The sequence below is a fragment of the Parasteatoda tepidariorum genome, chromosome 10, assembly GCF_982258835.1.
Source record: "Parasteatoda tepidariorum strain Cologne lab strain chromosome 10, Ptep-v5.0, whole genome shotgun sequence".
NCBI lineage: Eukaryota > Metazoa > Arthropoda > Arachnida > Araneae > Theridiidae > Parasteatoda > Parasteatoda tepidariorum.
Genome location: NC_141764.1, coordinates 30,447,709 through 30,464,698, shown reverse-complemented (window position 1 = coordinate 30,464,698; position 16,990 = coordinate 30,447,709). Strand labels below are relative to the sequence as shown.

The following is a 16,990-nucleotide window of genomic DNA, read 5'->3' as shown; positions in this document are numbered from 1 at the left end:
CTCACATAAGTATCCCGATTTATTAAACTGTTATTTGCATATAATTAATAAAAATTGTGAAAATATTGGTCACTTATAAATTTTGTCTTTATTCCTAATTATAAGATGATTTCCTACAATACTTTTCATCATCAATTATTATTATAAGTTAATATCTTAAAGCTAAACACTTTATTTCTCCTAGAAACTAATCCTATGATATCACCTCATGAAACAAAAGTTTATGCTAAACGTATTTAAGTTTGCGTCAAAACTTATTAACCATTTTACAAGTCTTTGAAAGTTAATAAGTTGTATTCACCTATATTAAAATTCTTGGGTAAAGTGTCTATCAAGATATGACATTACAATATTAAATATTACATTACAATACATTATCGAAAATAAAATTTTCCTGCAGGCTAATAACCATGAAATATAAGTAATAAAACTTTCAGAGGATCAATTTTTAAAGTTGTCAAAAAGTAAAAGGAGTCTTAAAATTGTGTTTGAAATTGCAATTTTATGTGTGATAATGATATGATTTAAATTATATCTTTTTAAAGTCGGAAATTAATTTGTGTTGATTCACTAAAATTTTTTTGAATCTTTCTGTAAAACAGTCTTTATTTACTTTGTAATAATTTGTTTACCGTCAAATTACAAAAATTTATTGTATCAATAATGGGGGTTAATGAGCAAAGCAGTCACTGGGCAGAAACCCTTTTGAAAGATAAGGGCCCACCAAGGTCAAATAAATAATCAATTGATGCATTGCTTAAGCATTAATAACGTATTTCTATTATACCAATGAGTGTATTTATGATTTGTCATCCCTTTAATGGAAAAATACTCAATATTAACATGAAGTTTAATTTAATTTATATTAGAAAGTGTGATACAAGGTGCGAAGTAAAGTAATTTATTAAGATATTATTGTAATAATAATTATTGTTTTGTAACAAAGATAAAGGAATTTTTGTATCACAGGAAAAGTGTCAAAAAAATATTTATAAAATGTGAATTTTTTTTCAAAATAGAGACTAGTATTTAAAAAGTGCCTTTGATAATAAAAACATGCTTTATGATGTATGAGATGCTGATATAGATCTAACTATATGGTGACAATGAGACAGAAACAGGGTAATGCAGTAAAGAAGAGCGTTTTTAACCACTACGTTATGCCTGCCGACTTTACATCACGGAATAAACTTCATTTTTTCTGTTGAAAATTACTTTATAGCAAATATTTGCATATTTCAATGTAAAGCTATGGTGCATGGATTTTAACAGCTCAAAAAATATTCGTGATCTGTAGTATGTTTAACACGATGTAATAGTTTGTAACAGATAATATTTTTATCCAAATTTAAGTAATTAATACACGTTTTATCACTGTTGAGACAAAATTGAAGCTTCTTAAGCACTCGAAATGCTGAGAAAGAATATAATTTAGTGAATTTTAAAAATTACATAGCGGTATATGACTTGATTGCCTTTAACAATGAAAATTGGCCGTTAAAAAAATGACGCTAATTTCTTTCATCTATGATTTGTGGGTTAACGTAGATGACGATAAAATTCTTAAATTTGAAATTAAATTATCTATCAAAAAAGGGTAACTTGTATTTAACTAAATAGTGTGCCTTGATTTTGGATTTGGGATCAGTTTACAATATTTAAAATGGTTTGGGTGCTTGTTGGGTGTTCAGCTTATTTTAAGAGAAAGTTACATTAAATATGCGTGAATGAGATTTGTATTTTATAAAAAACGCCCTTGGTTTAAGAAATGGAATAAATTTAAATTAAATATAGCATTTCGGGAATATTTTTGTAAAACGCCGATAAAAATTGCAGATTTCGTTTAAAATGCACTTAATTTTATTTTCTCTAATAAGATAACAATCATGACCTAACTTACTTCGAGTGAAAAATAATATCTTAATATGTGTAAATTTGAAAATATTGTAAACATTTTAGACCTACTTAGGTTGTGAAAAGTACGACAAAATTATGATCCAAGTACGTTAAACGAAACGACAGAAGAATACCAAGATGAAAAGAGCATGAAAAATATAAACAGAAAAACAATAAATAAATAAAATCGGTCCAAAAAGTAAACGTCTTTTTAATAACGAAAAAAGTTACCAAAAAAAAACGACGGAAATTTAATTCCTATTCCACGAAATTATTATAATTTTAATTTCAATTAATTTATAATTTTCTTTGAATTTATTAAATTCAATTGTTATAATTTTTAAAAACTGAACTACATAAGTAATTCTAGAAATGAATAATAATTTTGTCACGAAATTAGGACTTTATATTTACTTTGAAATGAATCAACATTATTATTACAATTATCATTATATTTTTCAAAAGCAAGTTACGTTTTCTTCTGGCAAAATGGATGAAAAAGTACAAGATCATGTTTCTAACCCCGATTTCCACTTTTGTTTTCATATTTTCCAAAATGTCTCCGAAAGTTTAATTTCTTGACAAAGCATTTCTTTCCTTATTTATTAAATAAAGTTTATTAGTTTTATAAGAAAGCGACTTTTTCTATGATGTCACGTCTTTGAAGCTTAAAAATTGTCAATGTTTTTTTTCTTATATGTCAAAAGCCATTGAAGTAGAGTCTAAGTAACTGTTGGCTTAATTTAAAGTTTATAATTTGGTTAAATTATTTTTATTCATTACTTTTTTTTACTAAGCGGCTCTACTTAATTTTTTTTCATATGTTTGTTTTATTTTTATAAATCTTAATTAAAGCATGTCAAACCTTAAAACAATTTTTAGCAAACTTTCTTTTTCAAATAAAAAAATTATTTTCTTGCTTTTCTTTTCTTTTTTTATAAGCGTTAAAAAATATTATCCTTTAACAGCTTAAAATAGTTTTACATTTTTCTGTAGTTACATAGTATATGTATTAAAATCAGTATTATATTTAAATAACTTTTTCAGGGAAACAAAGCTTAACGAATCCTTGATAATTTTCTTATCTTTTACGCAAACTTTTTAATAAAACATTTAAATATTTCTAGTAGTAAATGGGGGTGCATTACGAACATATAATTTATGTATCAAAAAGATCATTTCATAATGACTTACTTTTTGACATGATCATTTTATAAGGAAATAATATTACATAAAAATATTTTTTTCCATCTTGGGTATTTATGGTGCAAACAATGATTGCGTATGCAACTGAAACAAAAAGGTGGTATTTTGGTATTTTTAGCTGTTATTAATGATTATTTTTTGAAGTGTCATACTGTAGCAAATATAATCTGTTTTCAAGCAACTACAGCAAGTTATATCACATTTGTGAGTTGATAAGATATGTAGAGTCTCTGGCCAAGTTATTAGACGCACTATAAGATTCTGCCACATCTTTTCTTTTGTTTCGGGCTCGATTCGTCCCTGACTCAATTTTCTTTATTATGCGTCGTACGCTAGCTTTAGAAACCTTCAATCTTCGTGATACTTCGTGCTTTGAAAATATTTTAGCATTCATGATGGCCTTTACTTCAGCTTTTTTACATGGTGAAAGATTACCTCTTTTTACTAATGATGAAAATGTTCTAAATATTTATTTATGCACTGCACTCAAAATCTAGAAGTGACTGTGTAGTATAAAACTGCGAAACAAATAAACACTGTGCATAAAGCCACAGAAATACGTCCGCAATTGACGCATGCGAGAACGCGATTGAAACTGGTTTACATTGTAATTCAATACAATTAAAAATAGAATATATATATATATATATAAAAATATATATATATATATAAATATATATATATATATATATATATATATATATATATATATATATATATATATATATATATATATATATATATATATATATATATATATATATATATATATATATATATATATATATATATATATATATATATATATATATATATATATATATATATATATATATATATATATATATATATATGTAGTATATTTATATGGAAAAAAACATTTTCTTTAAAATACTTTTAATGAATAAACAATTAAAAATAGACTTGGTACATTAAATTCATACTTTTTTTCTAATCAATTGACTACTTCGTTACATTCCTTAGGGAAGCAACGCTCATAAGGAGAAGTAACTTGTAAATCTGGCGAGTTTCTCCCATTACAAACAACGATTCTCTCTAATGCAAGCAATGATTCTACTCGGTCAAGCTAGCTGAGAATATAACCATTATCGCTTAACCATTAGTAGAAAACAGCTTCTAAATACGATAGCGGTTAAGCTATAGTATAAAGCGGATAATCGAAGTAACTTTGGATCGAACTTCTTTTCAATAAAATAAATTAGCTGCAAACTGAAACAGTTATTTGAACTAAGAAATCAAAAATCATTTTACAAATCTCATTGTAAAAAAATTTAATTACTTCCATATTTTACAACTAGAATCACTGTTGGGATCATTTTTTACGCTGTTTTTCGAGGATATAAGTGAGCTTTAAAGCTCAACATTTCCGAAATTGCTTCTAAGTATACACTATCAAAATTTCCTCCCTTTACGTTGCTTAGTAAATTGAATAATCATAGAAATACCTGAAACAGCCTAAAGGGCTTATTTTAACCATTGAAAAAAATATTCGTTTTGTAAGTTTCATGCTTATTTTTGATTTTACTAAATAAGAAACATCGTGAAGATGGTGTATAATAAGGAATCACAGTGTTAATAAGAAGTTCAGGCAATAGTTTACATTAAATTAGGGTATCTTCAATTACATCCCCAGAATAGTTGAATTGAGCTCTTATTGGCTTAATATCTCATTCATGAGTCCAAAGCTATGTACATTCTGATTATAAACAGTTATTTTTGTCATAATCCTATACAAGAAAGAATTATTGGTGAACAGTTATTCATCAGTTAAAAATCATTTACTTTGGAATGATATAAATTTTCGTTAAGAGTCAAATTGAGCCCCGATCGTGGTTTTAAATAAGTCCAAAATCTTTCTGTTCCAGTTCATTTTTCTCTAAAGCATCTCATTTGGTTACACAAATAGAAATAAAATACTTAAAACGCTAAAGCTTTTAGAAATACGGGTCTTCAGCTTTATTTACGAAGTTTCTCTTAAGATGCGATAACTATCATAGTTGAATAAGGTTTATTTTATTTCATTTGAAATAAGGAATGAAATGATTTTTTTAAAGAAAATAGTCGGTTAAAATAGAACTTTATTTAGAAAATGCAAGTAAAAAAGCACCTTTTACATAAGCATAACATAGTTAACTACATAATCATGCTACTTTGTTCTGCTGAAAATGGTGATGATAAAATTCAAAACGTTTTAAATAACAAGCACACATGTGGTTTATTATGTCCCGTTTTAACATGAGATTTTTTTCGGTAAAATATTAAAATTGATAATAAATTTTATGTTTTACCATTTTACTTTGAATTTAAAGACTTTTATCAGCAATGATTTTGACTACAATGATAATAAAAAGGTATTTCTTAACAATAATATAAACCCTGATAATCATCGTGTAATATTTCAAAGCCCCGGCAAAATAATTTAAATTAATTAAAATTTTATTTTGATATACTTCAAATATTCTAGCAAGTTAGAAATTCCCGGGGTGGTACCTATAAACGTATGAAAATCACTGTGTAAGGGTAAAATTTTATGACTTTGCTATGTTACTCCTATTTTATTAGCATTTACTATATTGGTTTTAAGTTTCTATACATTCTAGTTTGGGTTACGCAAATTATATGTTTCTTATTTCATTTAAAAATTACTCACTGCGTGATTATTTCGGTATAAAATTATAAGTGTAAGTTTCAAAAAAAATTCTTGAATATATCAGCAGTTTGAAAAGTTTTTTTAAGAACAAAGGACATCATCCATTTCACGTGACTAGACTAACAGTTAAAAGATTTTAAAATTTTAATTATGTAATCCTGTACGATATTGGCGATATGGAAAATATAACACCCTGATCAGAAAATTAACTTTCTTGACATTACTTTCATAAGCAAAACTAAACTAATCATTAGTGCCATCCCACTGTTGCATATATTGGTTCTTTCTAATCGATACGTGTTGCATGTTCTGTCAAAGGATCGAAATCTAAATTAAATATTAGTTACTCTAGAACTTAATATATATATTGGTTCCTGTTAGTTTTTCTCTCGTACACTGTCAAAAATTACGTATCAAATTTCGGTAAAAAATAAGAGCATTCAGGTTGCTAGTAGTTTTTTCCTTAAAATTTATTTGTACTACAATATGTTACTGAACAAAAAATATGATATACCGTGATTTTTACAGTAATAAATAACGTATAATCACTAAATCACTCTAATTTAATAAATATTACTGTAAAACCTACGATGTAATATTTTACAGTAAGAATGGATCTTAATGGTGATATGGATTTTATGGATGATGCGCTCAAAGTGCCTGATTTGATCCGGAAATTTTTACAGTGCACGTTCAGTCAAAAGATCGAAATATGAACTACTCATTAGACTCTTATCAGAATTGGAAACCTTTTTGGACCGTGTGTCATACGTTTCGTTAAAAGGTCGAATGATAAATCAATGATTGCAACCTGGTTTTTACACACTTTTATCAGTATTGGTTCCTTTTACGGAATACATGTCACAGGTTTTTACGGAATACATGTCTCAAAATGTCCAATTATAAACTAATCATTAAATCCACTCCACTTTTACCGACCGTTTCTTATTAGAGCGCCTTACTCGTATCAGAGTGGGCGTCTGAAAAACGCTCAGACGCTGATATTCCAGCGTCTGAGTTATGTCTCTGAAAAAAAGTTTGGAAAAATATAAAAATTAATAGCTAGATCTATCTCTCTTGTTGATCACTGCAATTCAATTAAAATTATGAAATAGAGTTCGATTGCAGTCAGGCTCACCGTGGGAGGTTCTCGTGGTCTTCCTCTCCATGTAACGCAAATACGGGTTAGTTCCATCTAAAAGTCCTCCACGAAGGCAAATTTCTCCCAATACTTGATTAAGGAGCTCCCTTGTCTTCTATATTGTGTTCAAAATTACCAGGCTAAGGAGTTGGACATTAGTAGTTCAAGCTGGAATTTTGTTGGTTGTTCAACAATGGTTATACAATGAAATAAAATGGGTAAATTAGCATTAAATTAGTTTAAAAATGACGAAAATAAGTTGAGAAAAAATCATAATAGATCTATAGATATTGCTAAATATTTAAATCATATAAATTATAGACACCGATAATAAAATAAAATTAAATACACTCATGGACAAAAAAATTAGCGCACCAAGAAGGAGTTGTCAAAATGAAACGAAATTTTACATACGTAATGACTGCTTTGATATAAGTAAATGATTAGAAAATCAAAGACAATCGTTTTTCTTTGATTTACTAATCATTTACTTATATCAAAGTAGTCATTACGTATGCAAAATTTTGTTTCATTTTGATAACTCCTTCTTGGTGCGCTAATTTTTCTGTCCACGAGTGTGCATTAAAATAAAATAAATAGGAAAAATCTATTTATTAAAAGTCTCGTGTCACTTTCTAATTTAGTACTCTATTTTACTCAAATTGAAATTTTCAATGCACATTCAAATTTAAAAGTTACATTGTGTCGTTTTTATTACATTATAAATCTTTTTTAAACATAATGATTTTAAATTTTTTTTAAAATATTAAATAAATTAATTTACGTTTAATCAACGGCGGTGCGCAAACAGACCTTGCCATCTACATAAACTCTAATAGATTAGTCATTTATTAAAAGAGATCAACTTACAAATGCTGCGCACTTCTCAATTAAATAAAATGTCAAAGCTAAAATATTAAGTTCCAAATTTTATCCGAGGAAATTTATTAATTCAGTAATGTTTTACGCAGCTTAAATTCATTCCAATAATTCATTTACGCTACCCGATACCTTAAATCGTAAAATTATTCTCGCGATTATTATTCATGAAATGCATTTATTTGAATAAAATCTTAACGTGAGTCACGTAAATTCATAACGAATGAGTATCAGAGTAATTAATTCACTTTTCAGAATTGAATTGTAAATGTAATTTCTGTAACTCAAAAATCTATTAATTATTAGCAAAATATTAGCAGTAAAGGCGTATATTACTGTTAATATTTATGTAATAATTAATTTATTTTCATAAAGATGGCTTTTAAATATTAATAATTGTTGTATTAATAAATAGTTGTTCATTAGAATATTTAAAATGTTGTAATAACATGGATTTGTCAAAATATTAATTCAAATTTAGAATTGTTTTAGAGAACAGTTCATTTTATGAATTAAAGATTTAAAAATAATGAGATTAATCCTTTGCATTAAATTTGAGTAAATTTGAAACAGTGTTTAAAAAATAACAAAATTTTATCAAAACCTAAATATATTTTTGTGTCACATAGTTGCTAATCAGTACAAATGACATAGATGGCAAAACAGAGATTATGTTGTATATTTATCTATGTTTTGCCATTTGTCCTCCTGATGAAATATCCATGTGATATACCACAATAGCCAAGTGATATACAATATGCCACTTATTGGCGTTTAGGCTTTAATAAAACTTTACCTAGTTGTAATTTTAAATTTTATTTTTAATTGATTTCATTAATATCCAGACATTTCAGCTTAATTTAAACGTAAAAGCCTTTTTGTTTCGCATTGGTATATCCTCATTCGTAGAACAAAAATGACTGATTATGTAAAAAACATTGCTTATCATTTAAAAAATTATGTTCAATCACTTTTAATAATTTCGAGAAATTTTGACTTCATTAAAACCTAAATGCGTTTTGGTGTCACATAGGTAATTTGGTGCACAATAAAAAAATTTCCTCATCAGAAATTTTGCTTCAAAAAAGATTTGATGTGTATAATTTTGCCCCCTCATATTTCTTAACAATATTTTGTAAAATCAATTTTTACCCCAAGACTTTTTCATCACAAGAATAAAAAAGGTTATTTGTTTCTAATGAAACTTGGACAAGCCAAGTTCGCCAGTCATTGGTCTTTTGCAAATTAAGTCTTTCGTTTGCCAGGAGAGCACCACAAAGGTGAAAGTACGTCTTGGGTCAGAACTCCACGGATACATGGTAGAACGCCTCATTCGTGAGGTACGTTCCTCAATTCAGACATAGATCTCAAGGGAAAGGAAATTTTCCCTAGATCCCTGTAGCCCTGGTTCTGCTTAACGACCTACCACAGGACATCCGATTCCACAGATTTTACGATTACGTATATCACATGTACTCGTTGGGAAAAGCATAATAATGAATTAAAAATATGTAAAGCACAGTTGAGTTATGATTGTTCTTTTATGTATCTGCAGTGCCACAGCGGTAAATAGGGTATTTTCGAAGTACCCAGTCTGTATTTACTATATATATGCGGAAATACCCTAAACTAAAATAACTTGCATTTTCCTACTGCAGTGCTTATTAATCCAAACATGATACATACAAATGGTATTACTTCAAAAATGTGTAACTTTACAATGTATTAAATGTTTCAAAAATTGCTGTTTCTTTTACACATTTCATTCTTTTATTTTCATAATAGTTATTTCCAGTAGTCATTACGATATTTATTATGCTGCATTATGAATTTTAAAAGTACGTAACAGTAGTTTAAAAGACGGCATAAAAATTACTTTCTTTTTTTTTCCGTCGAGAAAAGTTGTATGATGAAATGATACATCAATTCTTCATCGTAATCTTTAAGAAAAGTAGTTTTTTTTATTTCACTATATATATACAAAATATATACTCTACTGATTGATAGATATAGAGAAAACATAGAGGAAATAATTTAATAAAAAATAACGAAAAAGAGAAGAAGAAAAATTATTAAAATAAAATATTTTTAAAAGTATTAAAAAAGTAAAAAATATTGAAAAACTAAAAAATATTAAAAAGCCGGGAAAAAATTATAAAAATATCTAATCTCGTCCTCAGCTCACACCATTATATCTGCAAAAAAGAGCACTCCTTTTTGCAGTTATTAATTTTTATGAGTGTGTGAGCTGAAGACGTGATGATAGTAAGCTGATAACGTGATGTGATGATGCATACATAATTTTTTTTTGTTTTCCGGGTTTTTAATATTTTTTAAGTAAATTTTTTCCTAAAAATTTAAAATTTTTTTCATTTTTTTATATTCTTTTTTCCATTTATTAATCTTTATTATATTGTTTTCCAGGCTTTCTCTTTATTTTAGACTTATTTTATGAGTTTTATATACTTGCAACTTAAGTGCAGTAAATAAAACTTATTATTTTCCATAATTTTCTTCCTTTTCTTTTCATCCTTTTTGTCTTGATTGTGTTAATGAGATTACCTGGATTCGAATCCTAGTGACAGCTGGTTGATACGAATTCCACATCCGGCTCGCTCCGACCACAATGCTGACGTAAAAAATCCTCAGTTATAGACAAAAGTCTGTATTAGAGTCTCCTTGCAGTTAGGCCTACCATGAGAAGTTTTCGTGATTTTCCTTTCCGTGTAGTGCAAATGCGGGTAAGTTCCATGAAAAAGTCTTCCACGAAGTCAAATTACTCCAAATACTTGATCCAGGTATCCCCTTGTCTTCTTAAGTTTGTTCAAAATTACCAGTCTACGGAGTAGAACATTGGCAAACGTAAGCCCCAAACTGGATCAACTGTTCAACGACAGTTATAAAATAAGATATGAAATATTTTAAAGTTAAATTGCACAAAGTAAAGTGAAAATGCCAGAAAAATAACAATTCAGTTAACTACGTCGAATAATTTTGAAATTAAAACTTCGCGTCAAGAAGTGCTTTATGGTTCTTCGCAACTGGAGCACACATGCACTGGTTTGTTTAGTAAAATGTGTCTCCATGATAATCGTGTCTAGAAAATATGTAATATGTCCATTTAATCCTCTAAAAGAGGTCTGATTTCATGTAATTTGTTTCAGACCTTTGTTTCCCGTTTCATTTGCTACGGAGTGGATAAAGTCATTATTGGCAGTCGTAAACTTAGAATTGAGTCGACTGTTCAACAACGGTTAAAAAATAAAAGTAAAATCAATAATAATTAATATTTGCACCAACTTTTCCTCGTAATACCTTAGAATAACATTTTATTCCATTTTCTTCAAAACTCACTCATTAATTTTCTCTTTTAGTATCGAGTGAAATGCCACACCACAGAGCTCCCATTTTCACATTTGAGCCTCCAAGTCTGAATGTATTTTCAAATTCATCTGGATCAACGATTCCTTGCAATGCAGATGGTCGGCCTTCACCCATAATCCGCTGGTTGAAGCACGATGGGCTGCCGGCTCTGGATCTGCCAGGGCTTAGGCATGTCAGGCACGATGGGGCTCTAGTCTTTCCTCCATTCCCTGCAGAAGATTACAGGGCTGACGTGCACGCGACTGTTTATAGATGTGAAGTTTCTAATTCTGTTGGAACACTTGGTAGCAGGGATGTTCACGTGAGAGCTGGTAAGTGCAAGCCGTCAATAAAATATCTTTTTCATCTAATCGATTTCGCCTATGTTCCGTAAAAATGTTAGTTTATTTCGAGAAATGGATCGTATTTTAAAAAAAATATACCAAAATCTATATTTGGAAGAAAATAAACTCATTTAAAATTGGGAATTAGGGATTTCTATTATGAGAAATCAATGAAATATTTAAATGTTTGCTTCGAAATTTTCAGAATTTGATTTTTATTTTTTTATCTAAGTAGTTTAGTAGTGTAGTTTTTATTTGAAAAATAACAGTTTTTCTGCAATAATGATTAATATTTACTGCAGAATTTATATTATAAATTTAAGTTTTACTGATACAAAATTAATTAAGTGTTTTAGATTCAGAGACTGATTTTCGAAACTTGTTTTAACAGTAAATTCTTATCATATAAACGTTAATCATATAAACGTTAAGACTGTAAATTTATTACATTTAATATGAAATAAAATGATGCAGTTTAATTTGAGAGACTTCTGTCAGAAACCTTTTTTTAAGCAAATATAAATTAATTTACAAAAATCAAATGTTTTTTAGAGGTTTTTGATAAACATAAAACTTAAAAGCAAACATTCTGTAAATCGGGTAATTTCGAAAATCTCTGTCTTTTTAAACTTTTACTTTTCTTATAAAACATAATAAATTCAGAAACGAATTTTGTTACACTGTGAAAAAAAGTATGGTTAAAACTACAAGAACACGATACAATTAACAGTGTTTCTGGCTATACTATAGAAACATCGAAAGTGTTGGTAATTATTATCAAAGGGCTATCGTAATGATTTTGATAAAATTAACAATAAAATATGGTTTTATAATGTTTGGTAAAACTTGGTAATTATATCTTATATCTAATTATATTATTAATTATATCTTAGAACATGGCATAAGAACCATTTATTCGGTTAAATTTTCTTTGCAGTTTTGTACTTGTAACTCAATGTGCCATAGTAAGGACTATAACTTTGAAAACCAGAATTTTCAGTAAACCGTTACCATATAAACGGAAAAACTACGAAATGGTTTGAATACCGTGTATATTTTTAATACCAAAATTAAAGCTTGTTTTTTTTTTTATTTTTTACCCGAAACGTGATTACCATACAGTACGGTTATTTTACCAATTTTACCCGTTTACATATAATGAATGGTTATGTATTTTAAAATTCCAATAAAGGAAATATTAATAAAAAAGTTTTAATTTTTGAAAATTTAAGAAAAATTTGTGGGCTCTTGTTTCGGAAAAAACTAAAGCATGTGGGAAATATGTTAAAATTTCGTTTGCAAAATTATCTCCTTCATGCATGAAAACGAGTTTAGCAATGCAATAGAAAAAAAAAGGTTTTCCTTACATTGACTAGGAAACAAAGTAATACTTCTCGTAAAAGTTTAAACTCTTCATTCATGAATTTAATAAATATTTTAATTTTAAAACTATTTCAAAAGCATTTTAAGGACATTATACGTAAATTTTAATTCTTTTATTATTTATATGGTATTTTTATCGGTAACTTATGATTATTATCATTCTTTTTATTTGCATTACCCGTTATTGTATATGATCATGGTTAGAAAAGAATTCAATATATCACATAATAGACACTCACTGATTTGAACAGTGCTAAGGTACGGTTTGAATAATTTGTCTTGAAGTTTTATTTAAACAATTCCACATTCAAAATTTACATTCAAAAATTATTTGTTTTAAATACAATCTAAGGGACAAATCCTTTTAAACTAAAGCGTAAGGATATGTGCATATTTTTCTTCTTTTTTTGAAATTTCGCTGAAATGTCAGAATTGTAAGATTTAGAACATAGAAATTCAAAAGCTAAAACATATATTTTAAATAATCGTGGCTTGTTTAATACAAGATGGAAAATTAAAGCTTAAAAATTGTTTGATCATAATTAAGCCGATAAGCACTTAGAATTCTGTCAAATTAGAATGTGAAATTAGAATATATATATTTAGAAGCCTAAGAATCCTTTTCCGAATTAATAAATAAAACTCATAAATATTAAAATACTCCAGTTAAATAAAAATAAAACACATCAGTTTTGAGGAATTAAGACGTAATTATCGGAATAAATTGAAATATTGGACCGTTTATTGTGAAAATAGATATTTTGAGAGTGAAAATGTTCCCGAATAAAAAATAAATAAAAATGTACATACTGTTTAAAATGCATATTTAAGTTTTATTTTATTTATTTGTGAGTGTTCAATCTATTGAATTAGAATTTTTTACCGTAAAAGTAAATGTAACAGATTAAAAATTTTCTAAAGCAATTTATTTTAGTTAATATCGTGAAATATATTCGATTAACACAATTTAACTGAAATGCACTTAATCGAATATGAAATTGTGCTTATTTTATTCATTACATTAAACGTGATAATTTTTAAATTGTTTTTACTTCGAAAATATTGAATTTCAACTCGTATTTAAAAAACTTTTTGTTATGTTCATATAATTAGTTTATAACAAATTATTTACAGTTTATACGAAAAAAAATAACGAAGAATTATCCAAATGTAAATTTTTATTTAATTAGAAAATTAAATTAATGTCATACTCATATGCGAAAAAATCGACTTTTTCCTTCCCTTGATTTCAAATAGATTTTTATGAAAATCAAAAGAACCTCTTTTTTTTCCCTATTTCTTTCGTTATATACTGACGCAGTTTACATTTATATTAAGTTAGGCTACTGACAAAGTCAAAATCCTGAAGTTTCTAAAATAGATCTATTCAATGTCATTGAACTTTAACTAGTTATGTAAGTATGCTTTTCAAATAGAATAATATTTCCCGTTCACATTATTTAGATGAAAAAATATCTAAGTTCTGTATTGTAAACATTATGTAATTTGGTTATTTAAATGCTTTATACGTTACATTTTGGTATATTTATTCTTGCCTATTTTTAAATTTTAAATTTAAACAGATTTAGAGATAAAAACTTAAAAATGAAATATGATTTACGTGATTGCATTAAAATACATATTCTGTTAAAATACAAAAAAAAGTTTTTATCAATTATATTTTATTGAAAATGCCAGTCTTAATTTTCAAATAGTTAGGATCATAATGTTAACTTACAATCCAGATTTAATTAGGTAAATATTTTTTTCTCATTATAATCTACTAACACTGATGAAAGGGTATGGGCAAACTGACAGAATATGGTAACATTTACAGTATTTCTGGACTTATGGTAATGATTTTGGTAATGATTTGAGGACTTTGGTAAAACTAACAATAAAATATAGTTTTATAATAACATCATGGCATGAAACAGAAAATTATAAATGGTATAAATACCATAAGCATATTTGTATAAATACCATGTATACAAATGGTATAACTCTATTTGTTTGGTAAAGTTTACTTTTAAAGTTTACAATACAATTGGGAAATTTGAAAGCCAAAATTTCTGATAAGCTGTTATCATATGAACGGAAAAAATTACTGAAAGAATGGTTTAAATACCGTAGATTTCTTTTTATTAAACAAAATTATTCTATTTTTTTAACCATAAATGTTTACTCCATAAAAGTAAGTTAATTTTACAAGAATGTTTTTCTCCGTAAACCGAAAAAAACCAATTCAATATTGATGTGTCCTGTAATCATTTTATTTTTAGAACTGAATGAAATATTCCACTTAATTTGTACTACCTGTATGACCATGTAAACTGAAAGCATATATGCAATAAATAAGCTATAATTCTTGGAAATTAATTATACTATTTATAATTCTTAATAAGCTGTAATAAAATAAGCTACAATAAAATAAGCTATAAATGTTTAAAATATTCTGTTTAATATGTGCCTGAGTAACCAGTTTTCATTATATTAGTAATTTAGTGTTACTCAAAATTTTACAATAAAGTATCATGAATAGCTTTATAACTTTATGATGAGACAAAATGCATTCAAAATTATGATTTCATTTTCTAATTCTATTATTTAAGGATGCTGTATTTACTTTAATTTATTCATCAGATATTTCATCGCACGAATAATAACATATTTAGTTTCATCGTTACGCAAATAAAGGACCCTAATTGACAATACATGTTATAGCTTTAGGGTCTGTCAGTGAATGATACGGTCGTCTTTGGCGACTATTAACTCACTGAATTTTTTTACACATTTTATTGCTAAGCATTCTTTTTATGTAAGCATATCTGTCGTACTACAATACTGCAGACATATATTAATCATATTTACTTAATTTTATTTTCTGTCGTAATTTTATTTATAATCTATCATTGATATTTAAGCATATTTAATTTAAATCATTCGATTCCACTTTTCAGTTTTACGTCTCCGAACGTTAATCATCATCCGACGTAATCAAAATTTCCTTTTTTTTTAATTAATAACTTAATTTCAGATTAAGAATTCAATATGTTAGAATTGTTGCTGCAACTAAAGCTGTTTAATTTGCCTTTGTTGTATTTACATCATGTTTTATGTTAGACAAAGCATCCAGATACGAACCAAAAGGTACCAGGTTCGATCCCAGCCAACAAATATTTTTCCCACTTTAATGACAGGTTGGTTGGTTGGTTCTAATGCCACTTGCTACACTGGCAAATTTAAGGCAGAGTGTGCGATTCTTGCTTTTCAGTGGCGCCATCTATGGCCAAGAATTCTACTTCTGCCACATCATGCGTCACACCTGTTTATAAGGCAGACCCATTCATGCAACCATTCATTTATCCACAGATTGAAATTTTGACCTGATCAGACTATCGATCTCCAATCCAGTGCCCCCAGAGGTATTGATTTGTTATGGGAACATGGAGGACTTTTGCGACTCGACAGAATTTTAACTTGCATCAGTCACCAACTACACAGGGAGTCTTCGGCCAGCGGGGCTCGAACGCACGAACTCTCGGAGATAGGCGCAGCGCCCTACTGACTATCTCGCCTATCTCGGCCCACTTTAATGATCACGCACATTGAACACCTAATTCTCTTGATCTTCTTTAAATGACAGCATTGACAATGTATTGCTTCAGTCTGGGATTCACTTTAACTCGACAAACCGGTTTCAGGACACATTTATCGTTAATATTTATGCCGTCAATTCACAAACTATACCGACTTCCACCTAAACTATTTCTACTGAAAACATTTTCATTATGTGTTTGAATAACGAAAAATAGTTCGAGTTTATTTTTTCCGCAGTAAACGGAAATTCCATGCCAAAGTTTCTGCTAAAGCTTTTCCTCTAGTATAAAAAGATTTTTTCAAAAAATAAATTAAATACTAAAGTATATATCAGTGAAAGATTATTTTTTAATGAATTATTTAAAAAAAAAATTCTAATACTCTCCTGTTTATATTGATACTCGTCTTTCGGGGATCAGAAGGGCAGATGTATTGGCCACTCATTCATGGGTACCATATTAGATGGACCAACGTTGCTTCTGCAGTAAGTAGAAGCAGAGAGAGACG

The 16,990-nt window shown here is 27.7% G+C and overlaps 1 protein-coding gene across 2 annotated transcripts in view; it reads left to right on the top strand.

Annotated features, from left to right (window-relative positions):
* Window positions 1-16,990, top strand: part of LOC107438034 (cell adhesion molecule Dscam1) — a 105,233-nt gene that overhangs the window by 21,816 nt on the left and 66,427 nt on the right. For both annotated transcript variants that reach the window (XM_071184467.2, XM_016050192.4), the window contains exon 2: window positions 11,168-11,488. In XM_071184467.2, the coding sequence (XP_071040568.2) occupies window positions 11,168-11,488 (321 nt within the window). The remainder of the gene's footprint in view (window positions 1-11,167; window positions 11,489-16,990) is intronic.